The 25,646-nt window shown below is 49.5% G+C and overlaps 1 protein-coding gene across 1 annotated transcript in view; it reads right to left on the bottom strand.

The window, feature by feature from the left end:
* ARHGAP8 (Rho GTPase activating protein 8) overlaps nucleotides 1-25,646 on the bottom strand; it is a 54,120-nt gene that overhangs the window by 11,587 nt on the left and 16,887 nt on the right. Inside the window, exons 4-8 of the mRNA XM_065945189.1 lie at nucleotides 25,338-25,425; nucleotides 19,817-19,948; nucleotides 16,059-16,145; nucleotides 13,867-13,965; nucleotides 12,477-12,587 (exon numbers count right to left, since the gene is read on the bottom strand). Coding sequence (XP_065801261.1) covers nucleotides 12,477-12,587; nucleotides 13,867-13,965; nucleotides 16,059-16,145; nucleotides 19,817-19,948; nucleotides 25,338-25,425 — 517 coding nt within the window. The remainder of the gene's footprint in view (nucleotides 1-12,476; nucleotides 12,588-13,866; nucleotides 13,966-16,058; nucleotides 16,146-19,816; nucleotides 19,949-25,337; nucleotides 25,426-25,646) is intronic.

Below are 25,646 nucleotides of genomic sequence, written 5' to 3'. Positions count from 1 at the left end.
CAAATCAGTGTAAAGTCACATTAATGGAATAAACGACAGGAGTCATGTGATCTCTCAACAGAGCAAGAAAAGCATCTGACAAAATCTAACACCCTTTCATGAAAGAAAAAAAACCCACACTCAACAGAGTAGCCACAGAAGGGATTTTCCTCAACCTGATCGAGGGAATCTATGAACAACTAGCATTATACTTAATGGTAAAGAGACTGAAAGCTCCCCACTAAGATCGGTAACAAAACAAGGATGTCCATGCTCGTCACTTCTATTCAACATTGTACTGGAGGGCATAGCCAGCGCGACCAGGCCAGAAAAGGAAATAAAAGGCATCCAAGTTGGAAAAGAATAAGTGTAACTATCTCTATTTGCAGATGGCATCATCTTGATTATGGAAAATATTTAAAAAAATAATTTCACGAAAAAGCCTATTAGAATAAACGAGTTCAACTAGATTGCAGGATATAGAATCAGCATACAAAAATCAATTGTATTTCCATACACTAGTAATGAACAATTAAAAATGAAATTAAGAGAGCAATTTGATTTACAGTAGCATCACAAAGAATAAGAACTAAATAAATTTAATAAAAAAGTACAGAACTGCTACACTGAAAACTATGAAACATTTTTGAAAGAAATTTAAAGATTCAAATAAATGGTAAGACATCCTTGCTTTTGAATTGGGAAGAAACTGCCTTGTCAATGCAGGAGACATAAGAGACTCAAGTTTGATCCTTGGGATGGGAAGATCCCCTGAAGAAGGGCATGACAATCCGCTCCATATTCTTACCTGGAGAATCCCATGGACAGAGGAGCCTGGCAGGCTACAGTCCATGGGGTCACATAGAGTCGGACACAACTGAAGCAACTTAGCTTGTAGCACACTATTAAAATGGCAATAACCCCCAAATTAGCTTACTGACATGGCACAGTCCCTATTGAAATTCCAATTGCATTTTTTTTTTTTGCAGAAATTGACAAGCTGATTCTAAAATTAATAAAGAAATTCAAGGGACTCAGGAGAACTGAAATAATCTTCAAAAAGAAAAACAAAACTGGAAGACTCACACTTCCCAATTGCAAAACTTACTATAAATCTACAACAATAAAGATCACGTAGCACCAGCTTACAAATCAATGGAATAGAATCAAGAGTCCAGAAATATACCCTCATATGCCTGGTCAATTAGTTCTTTACAAGGTGTGTCAAGGCAATTCCATGGGGGCAAGTATAGTCTTCTCAACAAATGATTCTTGCCTGTGTGGAGTATCAGGGAAGGCTTCCTGGAGGAGGGGATTAGAAGAAGGAATAAAAGTAGGCAATGAACTGGGCCTCAGGAACTGCTGACATTGCCTGCACATTCTATTAAGACCCCATGACCCTGGAGGGTACAGAGAGCAGGGTTTCACCTGCAGTTAGAGGGGAAGAGGCTAGGGTGAGAAGTTACATCACGAGCTTGCCTTCCCAAAGCTGGAAAATGCTAGAGCTGGGATGTGACCTGCCTCCCCTCCCCTACTCCCGGAGCCCCTCCCTTTTTCCATCCCAACTGCCCAGTTCAGGGCTGTTTCCATTGTCCCTCCTCAGGGATGGCATGGAAGGCAGGCAAAGACTTCTTGAATCTCTGGTTTCCCCTTAATATATTAACTTAATTAGCTTGTGCTAAGGTGATTACGTTCTGTTGTGTGTTTTTGAACTTAACTCAGCGAATTAACACTTGTGAATAGGATCTGCTTATGAATTTTAATGACTTTCATTCATTCACAGTCCAAACAAATTACATATTTGGTGCTTTATTTAATATGTTTATTGCCATTTTATTACAGTCATTCGCAATGAAACAGCATAAAATATTAATTTAAAGAGGCAATCGCATGGATTAGCTCTCAAAGTGGCACATGCAGGATGGTTTTCAGAGGTTGCCCAACGACAGTCACCATTCACTCCCTAAAGACGTAACGAACGCACGTGAACAGAGACAACTGGTTCTGGAGCAGGGCTGGACCACAGCCTTTACACTGGATATCCCCAGCGTCTGCCGGCAGCTCTGGGGCTGAAACGCCGCATCGGCACCTTCCAGAAGGCACCTGCTTAAACGTAAAGCCAAGGTGCCCGGGTGAACTTCACAGGCCGAGCGGTGCTCAAATCACAAACACCTCACACACACACACTCTACTCAAGCAGATGGCTTCAGAAGTCCACGAGCTGGGTGAGTTTCTGCTTTTTGTTTTCCATTTTTAAAGCTTTGTTAGATGATAAGGAGACTTCCCTGGTAGCTCAGACGGTATAAAGAATCTGCCTGCAATGCAGGAGATTTGGGTTCAATCCTGGGGTCGGGAAGATCCCCTGAAGGGAATGGCAACTCACTCCAGGTATTCTTGCCTGGAAAATTCCACGGATGGAGGAGCCTGGTGGGCTACAGTCTGTGGGGTTGCAAAGAGTCGGACAAGACTGAGTGATTGAGACTTTGACACTTGCACTTTTCAAGGAGTGATTCTGAACAACAAAACGGGCAACCCAGAGAGTGCTGCTGGTCCTCAGGCAAGGCGCTGACGAGGCCAATGCCGGCGGCCTTGCACGCCCACCCTGGACCCCAGATATCAGCTCACGCCCAGCTCAGGACCAGGGCAGCAAACTCAGGGCTGGGCTGAAAGCACAGAGCCCACAGCAGAAGCCTCGGTAAAGCAGTCACGGAGAGGAGCCAAGATGGCGGAGGAGTAGGACGGAGAGACCACTTTCTCTCCTAGAAATTCTTCAAAAAAAATAACTGAACGCAGAGCAAACTTCACAAAACAACTTCTGATCGCTAGCTGAGGTCATCAGGCGCCCAGAAAAGCAGCCCATTGTCTTCGAAAGGAGGTAGGACAAAATATAAAAGTTAAAAAGCGAGACAAAAGAGCTAAGGACGGAGATCCGTCCCGGGGAAGGGAGTCTTAATAGAGGACGTTCCCAGACACCGGGAAACCCTCGCACTGGCGGGCCTGGAGGAAGTGTTTGAATCTCAGAGTTTGAATCTGACTGGGAGGGATACAATAAATAAAACCCACAGATTACGAGCCTAAAAGCAACGCCCAGCAGAAAAGTACCCCAGACGCCCGCATCCGCCACCAGCAAGTGGGGGCGGAACGGAGAGGAGCGGGCGGCATTGCTTGGGGCAGGGTCCGGGCCTGAGCGCCCTGAGGACAATCAGAGGGAGCTTTTGTGAGTTCCCAGCTTGAACTGTGGGAGAGCAAGAGAGAGAGAAAATTAACCGGCCCGAACACACTGCCGGCCGTTTGCAGAACAAAGGGACCGAGATTCTGGGCGGCCGAAGTCCGCCGGGAGGGTCGTGGCGAGACGGAGGGCGCGGGCGCCCGACCGGCGCGGGCGGGAACTGGGGCTGGGGACGCGGAGGGCAGAAGGCGCGCACGCCCGACTGGCGCGGGCGGGGACTGAGACTGGGACCGCGCGGGGCAGAAGACGCGCCGCACCCGGGGAGAGAGCGCCCGTCAAGCGCCTGGCTGCCTGGGCCGCTCGGGCGGCGTGGGGACGGAGCGCGGGCCCAGCTTTGTGTGCCGCGCTTTTGTGAATCGCCCGAGGGCTGGAGCCGCGCGCACCTTGGCGCGCGCTTCAGACAGAGCAGCCCTGAGCCTGAGCAGCGCAGACCGAGAAAAGAGCGCAAGCCTCTTCCTGGAGCGCCGGCCCCTCCCCGCAAAGCCCCTCCCCGCAGCGCGACGGAACTAGCTACCTGAATAAGAATCCACCTCCGCCCCCTGTGTCAGGGCGGAAATTAGGCGCGGAAGAGACCGGCAACAGAACCCAAATAAACAAAGGGAACCGCTTCAGAAGGGACCGGTGCAACAGATTAAAATCCCTGAAGAAACCACCGACTGACTACACCGGAAGGGCCTGTAGATATCGAGAAGTGTAAGCTGGAACGAGGAGCTATCTGAAGCTGAGCCGAACCCACACTGACCGTAACAGCTCCAGAGAAATTCCTAGATATATTTTTTCTTTTTCTTTTTTTTATTTTCTTTTTTTAAGTAAGGAAAAAAAAATTTTTTTTTCTTTTTTCTTGGTTCTCTTTTATTTTCCTTTAAAAATTCCCTATTACTCCCCCATTACTCCTTAACTTTCATTTTCATAGATTTTTACGATTTATTTTAATTAGGCAAAACAATTTTTTTCTTTCTTTTTTCTTTTTTTCTTTTTCTTCTTTTTCTTCTTTTTTTTTTTCTTTTCTTTTTTCTTCTTCTCTTCTATTTTCTCTTTTTCTTTTTCTCTGATTTCTTTTAAAGCCCTCTAGCACTCCTTTTACTACGCCTTAATCTTCATTTTCAATACACTATAACCTTGCGGAAGAAAGAGAAAAAAAAAAAAAAAAAAGAAGAGAAGCCCTATTTTTATACCAAACTTCATATATATTTCTAAAATTTCTTTTGTGTGTTTGGGTTTTTGTTTTTAATATAGTATTTTTAAGAGTCTAACCTCTACTCTAGATTTTTAATTTTTGTTTTTCAGTATATGATATAAATTGTGAACATTTAAGAATCCAATATTCAGCTCCCATTTTTATTCAGGAGTGTGTTGATTACTCTCTCCCAATCTTGACTCTGTTTTCTACCTCAGAACACCTCTATTTCCTCCTTTCCCCTTCTCTTCCCAATCCAATTCTGTGAATCTTTGTGGGTGTCTGGGCTACGGAGAACACTCTGGGATCAGACAACTTCGTAGATCTGTCTCTCTCCTCTTGAGTCCCCCTCTTTCTCCTCCTGCCCATCTCTATCTCCCTCCTCCCTCTCCTCTTCTCCATGTAACTCGGTGAACCTCTCTGGGTCTCCCTAACGGGGGAGAAACTTTCCACCATTAACCTAGAAGTTTTATTATCAGTGCTGTATAGTTGGAGAAGTCCTGAAACTACAGGAAGAATAAAACTGAAATCCAGAAGCAGGAGACTTAAGCCCAAAACCTGAGAACATCAGAAAACTCCTGACTACATGGATCTTTAAGTAATAAGTGACAGTACAAAAGCCTCCATACCTGCACCGAAACCAACCACCACCCAAGAGCCAATAAGTTTTAGAGCACGACATACCACGCAAATTGTCCAGCAACGCAGGAACATTGCCCTGAACGTCAACATACAGACTGCCCAAGGTCACACCTAACACATAGACCCATCTCAAAACTCATTACTGGGCACTCCATTGCTATCCAAAGAGAAGAAATCAAGATTCACGCACCAGAACACTGACGCAAGCTTCGCTAATCAGGAAACCTTGACAAGCCAATCGTCTAACCCCACCCACTGGGTAAAACCTCCACAATAAAAAGGAACCACAGACCTGCAGAATACAGAAAGCCCACTCCAGACACAGCAATCTAAACAAGATGAAAAGGCAGAGAAATACCCAACAGGTAAAGGAACATGAAAAAAGCCCACCAAGTCAAACAAAAGAGGAGGAGATAGGGAATCTACCTGAAAAAGAATCAGAATAATGATAATAAAAATGATCCAAAATCTTGAAAGCAAAATGGAGGTACAGATAAATAGCCTGGAGACAAAGATTGAAAAGATGCAAGAAATGTTTAATAAAGATCTAGAAGAAATAAAAAAGAGTCAATTAAAAATGAATAATGCAATGAATGAGATCAAAAACACTCTGGAGGGAACCAAGAGTAGAATAACGGAGACAGAAGATAGGATAAGTGAGGTAGAAGATAAAATGGTGGAAATAAATGAAGCAGAGAGGAAAAAAGAAAAAAGAATCAAAAGAAATGAGGACAACCTCAGGGACCTCTGGGACAATGTGAAACGCCCCAACATTCGAATCATAGGAGTCCCAGAAGAAGAAGACAAAAAGAAAGGCCATGAGAAAATACTCGAGGAGATAATAGCTGAAAACTTCCCTAAAATGGGGAAGGAAATAGCCACCCAAGTCCAAGAAACCCAGAGAGTCCCAAACAGGATAAACCCAAGGCGAAACACCCCAAGACACATATTAATCAAACTAACAAAGATCAAACACAAAGAACAAATACTAAAAGCAGCAAGGGAGAAACAAAAAATAACACACAAAGGGATTCCTATAAGGATAACAGCTGATCTATCAATAGAAACCCTCCAGGCCAGAAGGGAATGGCAGGACATACTGAAAGTACTGAAAGAGAATAACCTACAACCTAGATTACTGTACCCAGCAAGGATCTCATTCAGATATGAAGGAGAATTCAAAAGCTTTACAGACAAGCAAAAGCTGAGAGAATTCAGCACCACCAAACCAGCTCTTCAACAAATGCTAAAGGATCTTCTCTAGACAGGAAATGCAGAAAGGTTGTATAACCGTGAACCCAAAACAACAAAGTAAATGACAACGGGACCACACCTATCAATAATTACCTTAAATGTAAATGGGTTGAATGCCCCAACCAAAAGACAAAGATTGGCTGAATGGATACAAAAACAAGACCCCTATATATGCTGTCTACAAGAGACCCACCTCAAAACAAGGGACACATACAGATTGAAAGTGAAGGGCTGGAAAAAAATATTTCACGCAAACGGAGACCAAAAGAAAGCAGGAGTCGCAATACTCATATCAGATAAAATAGACTTTCAAATAAACGATGTGAAAAGAGACAAGGAAGGACACTACATAATGATCAAAGGATCAATCCAAGAAGAAGATATAACAATTATAAATATATATGCACCCAACATAGGAGCACCGCAATATGTACGGCAAACACTAACGAGTATGAAAGAGGAAATTAATAGTAACACAATAATAGTGGGAGACTTTAATACCCCACTCACAACTATGGATAGATCAACTAAACAGAAAATCAACAAGGAAACACAAACCTTAAATGATACAATGGACCAGCTAGACCTAATTGATATCTATAGGACATTTCACCCCAAAACAATCAACTTCACCTTTTTCTCAAGTGCACACGGAACCTTCTCCAGAATAGATCACATCCTGGGCCATAAATCTGGTCTTGGAAAATTCAAAAAAATTGAAATCATTCCAGTCATCTTTTCTGACCACAGTGCAGTAAGATTAGATCTCAATTACAGGAAAAAAATTGTTAAAAATTCCAACATATGGAGGCTAAATAACACGCTTCTGAATAACCAACAAATCATAGAAGAAATCAAAAAAGAAATCAAAGTATCTATAGAAATAAATGAAAATGAAAACACAACAACCCAAAACCTATGGGACACTGTAAAAGCAGTGCTAAGGGGAAGGTTCATAGCATTACAGGCGCACATCAAGAAACAAGAAAAAAGCCAAATAAATAACCTAACTCTACACCTAAAGCAATTAGAGAAGGAAGAAATGAAGAACCCCAGGGTTAGCAGACGGAAAGAAATCTTAAAAATTAGGGCAGAAATAAATGCAAAAGAAACTAAAGAGACCATAGCAAAAATCAACAAAGCTAAAAGCTGGTTTTTTGAAAAAATAAACAAAATTGACAAACCATTAGCAAGACTCATTAAGAAACAAAGAGAGAAGAACCAAATTAACAAAATAAGAAATGAAAAGGGTGAGATCACAACAGACAACACTGAAATACAAAGGATCATAAGAGACTACTACCAGCAGCTCTATGCCAATAAAATGGACAACTTGGATGAAATGGACAAATTCTTAGAAAAGTATAACTTCCCAAAACTGAACCAGGAAGAAATAGAAGATCTTAACAGAGCCATCACAAGCAAGGAAATCGAAACTGTAATCAGAAATCTTCCAGCAAACAAAAGCCCAGGACCAGATGGCTTCACAGCTGAATTCTACCAAAAATTTAGAGAAGAGCTAACACCTATCTTACTCAAACTCTTCCAGAAAATTGCAGAAGAAGGTAAACTTCCAAACTCATTCTATGAGGCCACCATCACCCTAATTCCAAAACCAGACAAAGATGCCACAAAAAAAGAAAACTACAGGCCAATATCACTGATGAACATAGATGCAAAAATCCTTAACAAAATTCTAGCAAACAGAATCCAACAACATATTAAAAAAATCATACACCATGACCAAGTGGGCTTTATCCCAGGAATGCAAGGATTCTTTAATATCCGCAAATCAATCAACGTAATACCCCACATTAACAAATTGAAAGATAAAAACCATATGATTATCTCAATAGATGCAGAGAAAGCCTTTGACAAAATTCAACACTCATTTATGATTAAAACTCTCCAGAAAGCAGGAATAGAAGGAACATACCTCAACATAATAAAAGCTATATATGACAAACCCACAGCAAGCATCACCCTCAATGGTGAAAAATTGAAAGCATTTCCTCTGAAATCAGGAACAAGACAAGGATGCCCACTCTCACCACTGCTATTCAACATAGTGTTGGAAGTTTTGGCCACAGCAATCAGAGCAGAAAAAGACATAAAAGGAATCCAGATAGGAAAAGAAGAAGTGAAACTCTCGCTGTTTGCAGATGACATGATCCTCTACATAGAAAACCCTAAAGACTCTTCCAGAAAATTACTAGAGCTAATTAATGAATATAGTAAAGTTGCAGGATATAAAATTAACACACAGAAATCCCTGGCATTCCTATACACTAACAATGAAAAAACAGAAAGAGAAATTAAGGAAACAATACCATTCACCATTGCAACAAAAAGAATAAAATACTTAGGAGTATATCTACCTAAAGAAACAAAAGACCTATACATAGAAAACTATAAAACACTGATGAAAGAAATCAAAGAGGACACAAACAGATGGAGAAACATACCGTGTTCATGGATTGGAAGAATCAATATTATCAAAATGGCTATTCTACCCAAAGCAATCTATAGATTCAGTGCAATCCCTATCAAGCTACCAACGGTATTTTTCACAGAACTAGAACAAATAATTTCACAATTTGTATGGAAATACAAAAAACCTCGAATAGCCAAAGTAATCTTGAGAAAGAAGAATGGAACTGGAGGAATCAACCTGCCTGACTTCAGACTCTACTACAAAGCCACAGTCATCAAGACAGTATGGTACTGGCACAAAGACAGAAATATAGATCAATGGAACAGAATAGAAAGCCCAGAGATAAATCCACGAACCTATGGACACCTCATCTTTGACAAAGGAGGCAAGGATATACAATGGAAAAAAGACAATCTCTTTAACAAGTGGTGCTGGGAAAACTGGTCAACCACTTGTAAAAGAATGAAACTAGAACACTTCCTAACACCATACACAAAAATAAACTCAAAATGGATTAAAGATCTAAATGTAAGACCAGAAACTATAAAACTCCTAGAGGAGAACATAGGCAAAACACTCTCCGACATAAATCACAGCAAGATCTTCTATGACCCACCTCCCAGAATATTGGAAATAAAAGCAAAAATAAACAAATGGGACCTAATGAAAATTAAAAGCTTTTGCACAACAAAGGAAACTATAAGTAAGGTGAAAAGACAGCCCTCAGATTGGGAGAAAATAATAACAAATGAGGAAACAGACAAAGGATTAATCTCAAAAATATACAAGCAACTCCTGAAGCTCAATTCTAGAAAAATAAACGACCCAGTCAAAAAATGGGCCAAAGAACTAAACAGACATTTCTCCAAAGAAGACATACAGATGGCTAACAAACACATGAAAAGATGCTCAACATCACTCATCATCAGAGAAATGCAAATCAAAACCACAATGAGATACCATTACACACCAGTCAGGATGGCTGCTATCCAAAAGTCTACAAGCAATAAATGCTGGAGAGGGTGTGGAGAAAAGGGAACCCTCTTACACTGTTGGTGGGAATGCAAACTAGTACAGCCACTATGGAAAACAGTGTGGAGATTTCTTAAAAAACTGGAAATAGAACTGCCATATGACCCAGCAATCCCACTCCTGGGCATACACACTGAGGAATCCAGATCTGAAAGAGACACGTGCACCCCAATGTTCATCGCAGTGCTGTTTATAATAGCCAGGACATGGAAGCAACCCAGATGCCCATCAGCAGATGAATGGATAAGGAAGCTGTGGTACATATACACCATGGAATATTACTCAGCTGTTAAAAAGAATTCATTTGAATCAGTTCTAATGAGATGGATGAAACTGGAGCCCATTATACAGAGTGAAATAAGCCAGAAAGATAAAGAACATTACAGTATACTAACACATATATACGGAATTTAGATAGATGGTAGCGATAACCCTATATGCAAAACAGAAAAAGAGACACAGAAGTACAGAACAGACTTTTGAACTCTGGGGGAGAACGTGAGGGTGGGATGTTTTGAAAGAACAGCATGTATATTATCTATGGTGAAACAGACCACCAGCCCAGGTGGGATGCATGAGTCAAGTGCTCGGGCCTGGTGCACTGGGAGGACCCTGAGGAGTCGGGTGGAGAGGGAGGTGGGAGGGGGGATCGGGATGGGGAATACGTGTAACTATATGGCTGATTCATGTCAATGTATGACAAAACCCACTGAAATGTTGTGAAGTGATTGGCCTCCAACTAATAAAATAATATTAAAAAAAAAAATAAAAATAAAGCAGTCACTAGGGCCCTCCTCTGAGAGCCAAGTTCTCACCAGCGCTCCCCTGAGACGGGGCCAGAGTCACAGCAGGTGTGTTCCAGGTCTTGCCTTCCTGGGGCTAGCTAGGGGGTGGCAGGGGTCACACCAGCACATCTTTACAATGTTTAAAAGCGGAAAAGGAAGTGCTGTTCGCTAAACTTTGCTCCAGATGTATTTATGGAGATCGTATATGAACATACGGTATATTCCCTTTTGTTGTTCAGTCGCTGAGTCGTGTCCGACTCCTTGCGACCCCATGGACGGCAGCACGCCAGGCTTCCCTGTCCTTCACCATCTCCCGAATTTGCTCAAACTCACGTGCGTTGAGTCGGTGATGCCGTCTAACTGTCTCACCCTCTGCCGCCCTCTTCCCCTTTTGCCTTCGGTCTTCCCCAGTCACTAAGTGCTCACAGAAAACCAATCTGAGGAGCACCGCTGTGTGCGTGTCTGACTGTGGGGGGCTCTGACACCCCGCAGCCTAGGGCTGCCCTGCCCACCAGCCGGCGAGCGGCCACCTAAACTGAAACCAGTTCAAGGTAAATGAAGTGATAAACTCGGCGCCCCACCTGCACTGCTCAACTGCCACCTGTGGGCAGGATGGGCTGTGGCTACCACTGTAGAAGGTTCTGGAAAACAGCAGTCCCTTTTGGCGGCTGGGACACACCCAAGGTGCCACTTCCGCCTCCTTACCTGGCCTGGGCACTGCCCAGAGCCTCCTCAGCTCCTGACCTTTCAGTGTCTCAACATCCAGCACGGGTCTTAAAGATCAGGGGATTTTTATATAGAGACAGATCACACGGCAGGTTCCTAACAAGAAACAACAAGTGAAGTCGGGCAGACTGCTCCCTGGGATCCACCACCCTCCAGGCCCTGGTTTTCCTACACGTCGTGCAGCTCAGACCCAACTGCCCCATGGGGCTCGTACGGTTAAAACAACCCCTTCATCTTCCGTCATTTCAGCTGCCTCACACCTGGCCAGGTGCCAGAAGCAGAGACTAGGAGGAGGACAAGGAGCTCGCCTCTGAGCAGGGCAAAGAGCCTGAAGGACTCCCCCCTGGCGCCTGCTCAGAGTGGGGCTGCAATGGAGGGAGGCCTTATAGGCAGTCTAGAGCATCAGGGAAGGCTTCCTGGAGGAGGCACCACTCTGATGAGTCTTAAAAGGGACGAAGTTGGCCTGGACGGGAGGCCCAGAATCCTCTCCAAGGAGTAAAGATTAAAGATCACATCATGAAAAAACTCATTGAGTTTAGAAATAGGGAAACAAGCTGAGAGGGGGTGTGAGCTCAAGGTTCACGTGGCTAATAAGGGTGAGATGAGGCAGGAAGGGAAGGATACGCTGCGGGAACAACAGTCCTTACAGCCTGGTGGCTGAGCCCCACGGGGGGTCACTCCCCACTTGGGCAGCCCCATGCCCTGGGCGTCAGTGGGAGGGGCTCTGTGGTCACCCAAGGACGCGGGCCAGCCAGACATCGTGTCCACCCTGCCTCCGTCACCACGAGAGGCCAACTGGAAACCAGCCCCTAAAGTTCCCTCCAGGACGTGACCTGCCCCGCGGCCGCTCCTGACCCCTTGGCCAGAGCAAAGCATGTGGGCAAGCTTCACGTGGAAAGTGATGGGAGGCATCTGGGCTGTGGCCTGGGGATACAGAGCCAGAATTGCCCGCTGAGCAGTGATGCTGAAAACTGAGGCAAGGACCCCACCACCCTCATCCCCAGCCCCTCCTGGCCCACGGCTGGGTGCTCCACACACAACATACAGACATACACAGCGGTGGGCACTCTGGCCTCGTGAAAAGCTCACAGGTCAGTTTCCCCAAAGGCTTAAGCTCAGCTGCAGAGGCCGAGGTCTGGGGAGAAGCCCTCACTGCCGGCACACGGATGCATCCCACGGTCCCAGGAAACAAGGCAGACCCCGTCCCCGCTCACTTACTATTGCAGACTGACGCCAAATTGCTGGGTGGGCAGAGGGGGCCGCGGTGGGGGCGTCTTGGTGGGAGGGGGCGGCCTGCCGGCGTGCAGGTTCCGAAGCTCCTCGTCGTATCTGTGGACACAACAGAAGCTCAGCTGTCAGCCGGCAGGGGCGCAGCCTCGGGTCCCAAGGTGCTGCCCGGTCACACGCCCCACAAGCATCTTCATCCCTTTTAAGACTCATCACAGCGGTACCTCCTCCAGGAAGCCTTCCCTGATGCTCTAGGGACCGTCTCGGGTCACACGCCCCTCAAGCATCTGCAGGATGGGACCCTGCGCGCCCCATCCTTCCAGGCCCATATCTCAGTCTTGCACACGCATACACAGACACACGCACCCTCACAAGCCCCTGTAGCCATGGGCATTCACACAAAAGCCAGCAAGAGCAATCCAACCTCTGTCAAACAGCCATCCTCTCCAGCCAACTCCTAGCTGACACTTTACCCACGTGTCTACACGAGAGCTTCCCTCTGCTGGAAAGGGATTCTTCCCTGAACTCTCGATCTAGCCAATGGTCCTTTCAAAACTCACTTCAGGAGTCACCTCCTCCTGGAAGCCTCCCCTGATATTCCTTCCTCACAAGTCCCCTCCCCAGCTGGGTTCAGCACCTCTTTCAGGGACTTGTGGCCCCATTACCCGAGAGTGTTCTGAGGGCGGACGCACTCCCTACGGCACTCTATATCCCCAGAGCCTGCCATGGGACTTGGGGCCCAGAGGGAGGGAGCCACCTCCACTCCCCCTGGAGGGCTTCCTCAAAGGAGCCCCCCCAGAGAGCGGGATGCAAAGGGCAGAAGGGCGTGGGGCAGGGCTCAGAGACTGGGCTCCATTTGGGCTGATGGAGGGGCCCTGGGCTGACCACACACCTTCCTGGGCTCCCTCCCGCAACCTGAGCCCCTGTCGGAGGAGGGGACTGCTGCCTAGAAGACAAAGCAGCAGACCCATCGGCTAAACTTCCACCCAGAAGCACCAGGCCGGTGATTCTGAGAACACCTGCCCCAGGCCTGGGAGTGTTTCACGCCACATGCGCATCATTCACACACCCCAGAAAGTCCCCCTCATTCTCCGCCCCAAAGCCAAACCGGCCAACACCACGGCAGCAAACAGCAGTTACCAGCGCGGCTTATTTGTTTAATCAGTTTTGCAGCGGCGGGTGAGAGAAACATCTCGTTCGTGTATGTACACAGCCATCCCCGCCTCGCCTCTCTGAGTCAGCAGTCAGCATCTTTTACGATGCATCCTTGTGGAGGCAGCGGATTCAGAAATCGGATCTGGCCGTGCACACGAATGTAAATGAAGCTTTCAACTTGAGGGGAGGCCGGGGCGGGCGGATGTGGATGGCATAGTGGTCTCACCGCAGAACCTCCTGGGGGATGCTCAGCTGGTCGTATTTGAGGTGTTCACGAAGCTCGCTCAGATAGTTGAAATAGGTGACTTTTTTCCCAAACTTGTGACTAAAAAAGAAAAAAGACAGAAGAAAGTTGAAAAAAAAAAAATTAGGAGGCAGGAAAGAGGCCGGGAGGCCTGGGGGAGCGGGCTGGCGGGCGGGAGCCCTGGAGCAAACAGCGTGGCATTTTTCATATTAAAGAAGCATAAATGCTGACACCACCTAAACGCAGAGCAGAGCGGAAGCAGCACACATCTGGCAGATGCTCTGCTTTCATCAGACCTCAGATGCACCCAGCCTGCTGGAGAGCCTCATTGGCATAAAAATCAGTATCTGCCTCCAGGGTGAGCGGCTGGGAACCTGCGGGCCACACGCAGAGTGGGTCCCGGCGCCGAGCTTCTGGGGTCGGCAGCGGCTTCAGCTTCAAACATCCCACCAGGCTTCTCTCTACGAAGCTAGAGTCACATCCCCGCAACTGTGGGGACCAAGCAAGACACCCTCCAATTTCCATCTAGACAGTCACTCTTGGGGCCCATGATGGCGTGAGGATGACGACAAGCTCTGGCTGAAGCCACTTGCCTCCCTTCGAAAGCGGGGTTCGCTGATGCAAAGAGTGCGACGGTCTACATAAACCAGCCCACTGTCTGATGCCTGGTGGACGTTGCGACCTGGGACCATCACTAATAACGAGACTCAGGACTTCCCTGGCGGTCCAGGGGTTAGGGTGCTGAGTTTCCACTGCAGGGGGCGCAGGTTCGATCCCTGGGTCAGGAACTAAGATCCTGCATGCCTCATGGCTTGGCCAAAAAAAAGTTTTTAAATTTAAAAATATATATATTGGACTTTTCTGGTGGCTCAGTGGTAAGGAATCTGACTTCTAACGCAGGAGACACGAGTTCGATCCCTAATCTGGGAGGAACCCACATGCCTCAGAGCAACTAGGCCCGGGCGCCATGACTATTGAGCCTATGCCGAGGGGCATAAAGCCCGGGAGCTGCAACTCCTACTAAAGCGCAAGCACCCTAGAGCCTGTGCAACAAGCGAAGCCGCAGCAATAAGTCCTCACATCACAACAGAGAGCAACCCCCACCGGCCGCAGCCAGAGAGAGCTGGAGCAGCGAGGGCGGCCCAGCACAGCCAAAAATAAGTAACTGATTAAAAAAAAAACCGAGCTTCAGTTTCCCCAACCGCAGAGTGAGGAGAAGCAGAGGACGCTGGGCTGGGTGAGAAGGTCCCTGCTGGGCCCAGACGACCCCCTGTGAGACCACCCGCCCGCTCCGCTGCTTGCAGCTTCACCGCTGTGTCCCCGACGCCCGCACGGCTGGACGGATTTCACACGCACGAGCCAGTGAGCTTGCACACGGCGTACGCTGCGAGACCATCCCACAAGCAGGTCACAACGTGACCATCGCCCCCAGAGGCTTCCGTGTGCCCCTCGGCTGTGCGTGCGAGTGTGCACGTGCGTGGTGAGAACACTCGCCCCGAGGTGTGCCCTCTCCAGGACTTCTCCAGTAGGGGACACCGCGCCATCAGCCCGGGGTATCACCTCCCGTAACCCAAGCAGCTGTCTTATCCCAGACCCACCGGAGCCCGGAGCCCGCGGGAGGCCGAGCCGCGGGCACCGGCTGCCCCCTAGTGGAGGAGAAGGAGGAGGCGCATCAGGTGCCCAGACCCCAGCCGTACCCACCCAGCTTCTGGGGTGAGTGACACTCATCTTGAGCGGCACAGCGAGGCCAGGGGACCGAGCTGACCTGCACAAACCCTCCCTGCCCGGGAGAAGACAGCAGGGAGCTGGGCTCGGGCTGCCGGCACGCCACGTGCCTTTTCCAGATCCTACCCGCATCTTTTCCCTGTAAAGACTGGAACCGTAAGTATGCCAGCTTTCCCGAGTTCTGGGAGTGCTCATGGGGAGTCCCTGACCTGAGGTGGTCTCAGGACCCCGACACAGATACATGATGTGGGTGCTCAGAAAAAGGGGGCTATAAAAGGTCAGAGCTGACCTCACTGGGGTCGTGAGCTGAGGCTCCGGTTCATGACCGTCAGCCCTGTGATCCAACACAGCCGGGGGGCGGGTGGTTACCCCAGAGCAGGACTGCCCGGGTGCCTGGATGGGCCGGGCTGTCTGACCCCGGGGAGACCCCCGCGGAGAGAGGCTCGTACCTGACAAGGGGCTTCAGGATGGTCCACAGGATTTTGATGAAGTTGGTGGGGTGCACCACATACAGGGCTTTCAGGTTCTTCTTGTACCTGAGGAGGGAGACGGAGGGGGTCTCAGAGCATGCACACGGAGACCCCCCGGGCTGGAAAAGGAACAGCAGCGCGGTGGCCTCGACGGCGAGTCTCAGAACCTTCCATTCCTTTTTTAAAATATTTTATTTATCTACTTATTCGGCTGCCTTGGGTCTTCGTTGCAGTGCGCAGGCTTAGTTGCTCCACGGCATGTGGGATCCTAGTTCCCAGACCAGGAATCAAACCTGAGAACTTCAGCTTGGAAGGCGGATTCTTAAGCCCTGGACCAGCAGGACAGTCCCAACCTTCCGCTTCTGGACAGTCGATTTAAGGACATAGAAGGAGAAAATGAGGACCCCACGCCCATCACTGGCAGTGTGCACACGGCACTTGACAGCTTGCAAGATCAGAGCCCCCACTTACAGATGCTCACAGCGGGGCCGGGGGCGGGGACACACGGGCAACCTGGCAACACCCCCCGCTCTGCAGGGAACGGACCCGGGCGAGGGTGGAGCCGCGACCCCCCAGCCTCCATCATGCGGCAGCACTAGGCCTCCCCTTCAATGAGGCGCTTCTTAGCCGACTCCCCTTCCTCTTTCGTGATTAATTCAGTCCAGAGCCATCAGGCAGAGCCAAGAAGGCTGGCGTCCACCCAGGGCTGGAGGGAGGGGGTGGGCCCGCTGGGGTCTGTGACGCCAGCAAGGGGCTGGCAGCCTGGTGGGGAGGGGGTGTCCCAGAGGGAGAAGGGCGTCCACACTTGGGTCGGCCAGGGACACCCTCAAGCCAGCTCTTCGCCCTTCAAAGAGCCGACTGCCAGAATTTCAGTCATTCGGGGAGCCAGCTGTGAAAAACAGCCGTTATTCAATAACATCAACTCACAATTAAGTAAATCATATGAAACACAAAGGTCACAACACAAATGGTCCAACCTCACTGATTCCTGATCACTCCATGACATTTACTATCTGCTGTGCCCCTGGGCTCCTTCGCCTGTTACATCCCAGGGGTGGGAGGACCCACAAGAAGGGATGGCCACCCATCTCTTCCCACTTCCATGTCCAGCGGGGCCACGTGGGCCACTTGGAACTGGTCACAGTTGCAGAAATGACACCACGGGAATCTGCAAACATTACCCATCAGTCTCCCCAAGTCCCCGGGAGCTGATCAGTAAGGCAGACACGAGCGACGGGGGTGGACAGGAAGTCCAGCACGAGCTGTCTGTGCCCAGGCAGGCGGAGGACGGTGGGGGCTGAGAAGAAACCCGACATTTGCAACCAACTGTGGGAGCAAGCAGGGGGCAGCCACGGCGGCCTGGTGTGGGCATCAGTCCAGGGGACACGGGCAGGAGCTGTGTGTGTGGGGGGGCAGCCCCAGCGGTAACAGAGCCTCAGCGAGTGAGAGGTGGCCTTGCAATCAGTCACAGGCAGGCCAGGTAAGAGCGGTGGATTCCCAGGTGGCACAGTGGTAAAGAATCCTCCTGCCAGTGCAGAAGACACAAAGAGACGTGGGTTCAACCCCCGGGTCTGGAAGATCCCCTGCAGGAGGAAATGGCAACCCACTCCAGTATTCTTGCTGGGAAATCCCATGGACAGAGGAGCCTGGCGGGGCAGAGTCAGACCTCACTGAGCGCCCGAGCACGCACAAAGGCAGTGGGAGCCAGGCTCTTACTGGTGGAGAAGAGATGTTACGAATGCAGGAAGGGGAAAACTAGAATGAGTCCTGGTGGGAAAGGACGGGAGCTAGTATAGATGTTGGTGTGAACATGCAGGTACCAGGAGAAACAGGTAAATGCAAACATGACCGACGCTGATGTGTGCGTGTACGTACGTCTGTGTATATGCGCGCACACACACCGCAACTGTCCACTGACTCGCCTGTGAGCCGTGACCGCCCAACAGCAAGTAACACACCACTTCCAGGGCCGGGCTCCTAGGACCGTCCGCCCTTAATGGAACCGAGGCCCAGAGAAACGGCGGATTCCCGGGCTGGGTGTGCGCACGTGTGTGCTAAGCTGCTTTTAGTCGTGTCCGACTCTGTGTCCCCATGGACTGTAGCCCGCCCAGCTCCTCTGTCCCTGGGATTCTCTGGGCAAGAATACTGGAGTGGGTTGCCATGTCCTCCTCCAGGAAATTTTCCCGACCTGGAGATCAAGCCTGCATCTCTTACATCCCCTTCTGTGGCAAGCGGGTTCCCTATCACTAGCGCCACCTGGGAAGCCACCTGGGCTGTGCCTGGAGCATCTCATTGTCCTAGAAAGTAAAGGAGGCGCTCGGAGGGACAGGGACGAGTCTGTGGGACACAGGAGCCAGGCTGAAGCTCACCTGGCCAAGTTTCAACAATTTGAGTGCTAGGATAAATATAGTCATAGATTATAAACTATTGAATAAAATGGGAGATCCCAAGTCCATACGGATATAAATAAACCAAAAGAGAAAGCTCTTCAATACAGTAAAATGCCAACTAAGAGCCCCAGTCACCATTAGCCACCCATCTTAATAATAATTAAGCCAAGAAATGGCAAGGGAGGCAAAAGCTAGCACATGAAACTGACATTTATACAGTCTCAGAGTATCTCCCGAAGGAATATTAATTAATTACCAGAAAAAAAAAAAAACAGTCTTGCAATACAGAAGGAGGAAGTTGCAGCGACTTTCAGGTGGTCCAAGGGCCCAGAGCACAGCTGTTACAAAGTCCATCCCTAAAGGAAGGTGGGTTCTATTAGGTGCCACCCACGGCAGGAGCACCGGCACTCCTAGAAGGGGGTCATGTACATTCCTGGGTGGGTGGTTCTTCCTTAAAGGAGCAACCTGGCAGAACAGTTTGGAAGATGAGAAGTCAAAAGCAGAGAGAATAGAAAAAGATGCAGAAAACCCACCGTATCCTTGTAGAGATGTTGGTAATGGTGGATGGATAATCTTTGCTGTATATTCGCATCCAATTTGATTTGGAGCTCTGCTTACATACCTCCACTGATGGGGAACTCACTACCTCTAGCAGGCACTCCACTATTAGGTGGCTTTGAAGCTTAGGATGCCCCTCCTTTTGGCTTCCTTTTGGCTTGGCTTCAAGCCAATATCTATAATTCTACTCTTGCCCCCAGTCCACCTTTGAGGGAAGTGGGAGAAATGAAAGAAGTTCACTACCTTTCATTTGAAAATTTATCTGTTTTAGCTCAAGACAGCCATACACACATATCCTTCCACTGTCAGCCTGACCTTATGGAAAAGATCTCTTTGAACATGTCATTTGCTTCTTCTCAAGAATCAGGGGGCTTCCCAGGTGGCGCTAGTTATAAAGAACCTACCTGCCAATGCAGGAGATGCAAGAGACACGGGTTCGACCCCTGGGTCAGGAATTTCCCCTGGGGAAGGAAAACGGCTATCCACTCCAGTATTCCTGCCTGGGAAATTCCATGGACTGAACAGTCCGGCAGGCTACAGTCCATGGGGTCACAAAGAGTCAGACAGCACTGAGCAGTCTTGCGTGACTGCCCACCCCGCCCTAGATGACAGTGCTGGACAGAGGCCCCTGGCCCTGAGGGGTGGTCACCCCAATGCCCCGCCTGGCCCTCGGGGTCCCGCCCTCGCCCGCTGCACAGCCAGAACCCCTCCTGTCACCTGAGCCTCCCCCTCACTCAGCCGGACACCTGAGGATCCCCTTCACCCTGCCCAAGGCTGGAGGGCACCCACCTCCTGTCAAATTCCTTGTAGGCGCTCTGGAACCAGCGTAGGGACGGCTTGTTCCGGCTGCTCAGCCCGTAGTGGAAGTAGACGATGGTGTAATCGCTCTCCACGTACTGGTCCAGCGTGTACTTCAAATACCTGGGCACGGAGCACAGGAAATGGTTGTGAATATCTCATGTTGATGGAAACCAAATATGCCTTCCCCGTAACGGAGCTGTGGGCACCCAGCGGGTGCCAACACCGGGGCATGCAGCACGCTTCCAGGCCAACGCTGAGAATCCGCCTGCAGCGGGCCTGGTCCTCATTCCTTCCTCGTTCTTGTTTGGCTGTGCCGTGCAGCTTGAGGGCTCTTGGGTGGCATCTGGGAGCTTAGTTCCCTGACCAGGGGTCAAAAACAAGCCCCCTGCATTGGAAGCATGGAGTTTTAACCACTGGACTGCCTGGAAGTCCCCTATTCTCACTTCTTAGGTGATAACTAAGGCTCAGAGATGTTAAGTAACTTACCTAACTTTTCCTTCCCTCCACAGCCAGGGAGTGGATGTGATGGCTTGAAAGTGGCCCCCAAAAGACTTCCAATGTCAAATCCCCAGAACCCACGAATGTGGCCTTACTTGGAAAAGGCTCTTAGTAGACGTGATTAAGACAAGGCTCATCAGAGCTGTTAATCCTGGATTATTCAGATCAGTTCAGTTGCTCAGTTGTGTCCGACTCTTTGTGACCCCATGGACTTCACCACGCCAGGCCTCTCTGTCCATCACCAACTCCTGGAGTTAACTCAAACTCATGTCCATTGAGTCGGTGATGCCATCCAACCATATCATCCTCTGTCGTCCCCTTCTCCTCTTGCCTTCAATCCTTCCCAGCATCAGGGTCTTTTCAAATGAGTCAGCTCTTCTCATCAAGTGGTCAAAGTATTGGAGTTTCAGCTTCAGCATCAGTCCTTCCAATGTACATTCAGGACTGATCTCCTTTAGGATGGACTGGATGGATCTCCTTGAAGTCCAAGGGACTCTCAAGAGCCTTCTCCAACATCACGGTTCAAAGGCATTAATTCTTTGGCGCTCAGCTTTCTTCACAGTCCAACTCTCAACATCCATACACATCAACTGAAAGAACCATAGCCTTGACTAGACAGAACTTTGTCTGCAAAGTAATGTCTCCACTTTTTAATATTCTGTCTAGGTTGGTCTTAACTTTTCTTCCAAGGAGTGTCTTTTTATTTCATGGCTGTAGTCACCATCTACACTGATTTTGGAGCCCCCCCAAAAATAAAGTCTTCCACTGTTTCCACTGTTTCTCCATCCTTTTGCCATGAAGTGATGGGACCGGATGCCATGATCTTTGTTTTCTGAATGTTGAGCTTTAAGCCAACTTTTTTCACTCTCCTCTTTCACTTTCATCAAGAGGCTCTTTAGTCCTTCTTTGCTTTCTGCCATAAGGGTGGTGTCATCTGCATATCTGAGGTTATTGATATTTCTCCCGGCAATCTTAATTCCAGCTTGTGCTTCAACCAGCCCAGTGTTTCTAATGATGTACTCTGCACATAACTTAAATAAGCAGGGTGACAATATACAGCCTTGACCTACTCCTTTTCCAATTTGGAACCAGTCTGTTGTTCCATGTCCAGTTCTAACTGTTGCTTCCTGACCTGCATACAGATTTCTCAAGAGGCAGGTCAGGTGGTCTGGTATTCCCATCTCTTGAAGAATTTTCCACAGTTTACTGTGTTCCACACAGTCAAAGCAAGAATCCCTTAGAAGAAATGGAGTAGCTGTCATAGCCAACAAAAGAGTCTGAAATGCAGTACTTGAATGCAGTCTCAAAAACGACAGAATGATCTCTGTTCGACTCCAAGGCAAACCATTCAATATCACGGTAATCCAAGTCTAGGCCCCAACCAGTAATGCTGAAGAAGCTGAAGTTGAATGATTCTATGAAGTCCTACAAGACATTCTAGAATTATCACTCAGAAAAGACGTCCTTTTCATTACAGGGGACTGGAATGCAAAAGTAGGAAGTCAAGAAACACCTGGAGTAACAGGCAAATTTGGCCTTGGAGTACAGAATGAAGCAGGGCAAAGGCTAATAGAGTTCTGCCAAGGGAATGCACTGGTCATAGCAAACACCCTCTTCCAACAAAACAAGAGAAGACTCTACACATGGACATCACCAGATGGTCAATGCCGAAATCAGACTGATTATATTCTTTGCAGCCAAAGATGGAGAAGCTCTATACAGTCAGCAAAAACAAGACCGGGAGCTGACTATAGCTCAGATCATGAACTCCTTATTGCCAAATTCAGACTTAAATTGAAGAAAGTGGGGAAAACCACTAGACCATTCAGGTATGACCTAAATCAAATCCCTAAGGATTATACAGTGGAAGTGAGAAATAGATTTAAGGAACTAGATCTGATAGAGTGCTTGATGAACTATGGACAGAGGTTCGTGACATTGTACAGGAGACAGTGAGCGAGACCATCCCCAAGAAAAAGAAATGCAAAAAAGCAAAATGTTTGTCTGAGGAAGTCTTACAAATAGCTGTGAAAAAAAGAGAAGCGAAAAGCAAAGGAGAAAAGGAAAGATAGTGCCATCTGAATGCAGAGTTCCAAAGAATAGCAAGAAGAGATAAGAAAGCCTTCCTCAGCGATCAATACAAAGAAATAGAGGAAAACAATAGAATGGAAAAGACTAGAGATCTCTTCAAGAAAATTAGAGATACCAAGGGAACATTTCATGCAAGGATGGGCTCAATAAAGGACAGAAATGGTATGGACCTAACAGAAGCAGAAGGTATTAAGAAGAGGTGGCAAGAATACACAGAAGAACTGTATAAAAAAGATCTTCACAACCCAGATAATCACGATGGTGTGATCACTCACCTAGACCAGACATCCTGGAATGTGAAGTCAAGTGGGCCTTAGGAAGCATCACTACAAACAAAGCTAGTGGAGGTGATGGAATTCCAGTTGAGCTATTTCAAATCCTAAAAGATGATGCTGTGAAAGTGCTGCACTCAATATGCCAGCAAATTTGGAAAACCCAACAGTGGCCACAGGACTGGAAAAGGTCAGTTTTCATTCCAATCCCTACGAAAGGCAATCTCAAAGAATGCTCAAACTACCACACAATTGCACTCATCTCACAGTCTAGTAAAGTAATGCTCAAAATTCTGCAAGCCAGGCTTCAACAACATGTGAATCGTGAACTTCCAGATGTTCAAACTGGACTTAGAAAAGGCAGAGGAACCAGATATCAAATTGTCAACATCTGCTGGATCATCAAAAAAGCAAGAGAGTTTCAGAAAAACATCTATTTCTGCTTTATTGAGTATGGCAAAGCCTTTGGCTGTGTGGATTATCCGGGGGGCGGGGGCCTGGGGGGTAGGGGGGTTGGGGGGCGGGGGTTTGGGGGGGCCACTTAATGCAACCTCTCATATCCTGGTGAGATGGTTCAAAAGAGGGACAGTCACAGAGCGGACTGAGCCACGTGAAGACAGACGCAGAGCAGAGAGCAATGCGGGCTGGTGGCCGGGAGGGTGTGAAATCGCCGACAGCCACCCCAGCAGAAGCTGCAAGAGGCAAGAAATGTCCCCCTGCTGGAGGCGAAGCTTCCCCTGGGGGGCCTGCGGCCCCGCTGACAGGACACCATGCCTTCAGACTCCCGGCCCCCGCGACTGGGGGAGAATCAGTGTGCTGCTTTACACCACTCAGTGTTTGGTGATTTGTTGCAAGAGCCACAGGAAACTGACACACTGGATGAACTGGGATTCAAACCCAGGACTAACTCAGTCCCTCCACTTCAGACTCCTTGCTGTCCGGCTGTCTATCTAGAAGCAAGCGATTCCTCCTTTTCAGATTCGCTCCTAGCACACTTTCTCTTGGGCTTCCCAGGTGGTGCTAGTGGTAAAGAATCCATCTGCCAATGCAAGGGATGTGGGTTAGATCCCCTGGGTCGGGAAGATCCCCTGGAGGAGGAAGTGGCCACCCACTCCAGTATTCTTGCCTGGAGAGTCCCATGGACAGAGGAGCCTGGAGGGCTACAGTCCACGGGGCCACAGAGAGTTGGACACCACTGAACATGCACACAGATGTTTTCTTTTCACTGGAAAGCAGACCTGCTTCTGTCCTTTGACCGCGCTCCACAGGATAAGCTCTACAAATCCCGCGGTCACTCTCCAGGCTGCAGAGCGTGCTTCTTCCCGGCCACGCGCACGTGACCTGCCTGCAAGGCCCTCGTCCAGCCACCTGCACTTGAGCTGCAGATGGAGCTCTCCTGACCCTGTCAGCAATCTGCCTCGCGACGTCCAGCCGGTTTGGCCAGGTTCTCGCACCTCGAGTGGTCTGAGACTGTGCTCATCTAGAAGCACAGCCCGTGATTAATCCAGCCCGGCGCTCCAGGAATTCAGGCACGGCTTCTCTGAGTCGGTGGTGAAACCACAGCCGCCTTCCCTGGGAGCCTGGCAAACACAGCCTGAAAGAGCCCAGGGGCCGTTCTATCTGCAGCAGGTGGTGGAGGATCCTTTAATAAACTAGCCAGATGCCTGGGGTCCCAGGAATTCTCATGAAACAAGCAGCCCAAAGGCTTCTGGACGCTTCTACGATCCAACTGTGCCTTCGTTCACTTGGGAGTTTGGGGCTCCAGGCCACAGTGGCGGCTTTGAGCTGTGGCTGGGCTTTCTCAGTCGAGAGAAAAGTGGATCTGGAAGCAGTGATGGCGGAGTTCGGGCTGCCGAGCCATCCCAGCAGTGGGCGAGCCCGCCCTGGGCCAGACTTCGCTTCTCTGTCCCTCACAAGGGGACACAGACATTCCCAGGGACGCCCAGCGCCGGGCCGGGGCTTGACCAAGTGAGGGAAGAGCCATCGGCACGTGGCTGGAGAGGAGAATCCCACGGCTGAGTGGGAAATGCCCGGGACATGGTGTCCAGGAAAGTCACATGGGTCCGGCAGGTAACCTGGGTGGGGACTCGGCCCCCAGCAGGACCCGCTGGGCAGGAGGGCACTTCGCTTGATTTCAAGCAGCCTCGGTGGCCTCAGCACACAGCTTTATCCTCCTCGGGCGGAGCCTATCACCAGACCCGAGGTCGCCTGCTCACTGGGGCGACTCCGGGCGAGAGCTTTGCAAAGGGAACCGCGCCAGCTCTCCCGATGCTCTTGGGGTCCGGCCAGGGAGGGGGCCCTGGGGCCAGCGCGGCCGCACAGAGAGCAGGGACAGGATGCAGGATGAGGCCATCGCGGGTCAGGGGCAGTGGGGAGGGGCCGCCTCCCGAGCGGGCGCAGAGGGCCGCCTGTGTGGCTTGGAGGGGGGTCAGGCATCGGTCCTGCGGGGGGACTGTCCCCTGGCACTGACGACACCCCCTCAGGGACTCGAGAATCTGCCTGTGCCTGTTAGCCTTTGACCCTGAACATCCACTCTGTGCTGAGAGTGACGGAGAGGCACCTGCCCAGGGAGACGGACACACGTGGGCGGGGGGTCGCCTACGGAGGAGGGACGGGGGCGGGGGGCGTGCAGGGCACAGAACACTTACTCCAGCAGCCGCCTGTGGTTGAGCTCGTGGGAGGGGGGCATCCGGCAGCAGCAGAAGGTGACAACTCGTCTTCCGAAGCGGTCCTCCCCTGCGGGGCAGACGGGTGTGAGCCCCGGTCCCGGCCTGACCCCGGAGGCGGCCGTCTCCCGCCACGCCCTCCGGCCATCACCAAAGACGGCCTCCGTCCAGACCACCCGTCAGAGGCACGGGCAGCCGGGGTGAGGGGGCAGCATCACCTGCCGGGTGGGTGCTGCTGTTTGAGGCTCTGGGTGCCTCGGCCAAGGTCGCCGTCACCACCCCCCGCGCCCC

This window comes from Muntiacus reevesi, chromosome 1, assembly GCF_963930625.1.
Source record: "Muntiacus reevesi chromosome 1, mMunRee1.1, whole genome shotgun sequence".
In the NCBI taxonomy this organism is placed as follows: Eukaryota; Metazoa; Chordata; class Mammalia; order Artiodactyla; family Cervidae; genus Muntiacus; species Muntiacus reevesi.
Note: the sequence above shows the minus strand (reverse complement) of the source record. Positions and strands in the feature narration are given on the sequence as shown.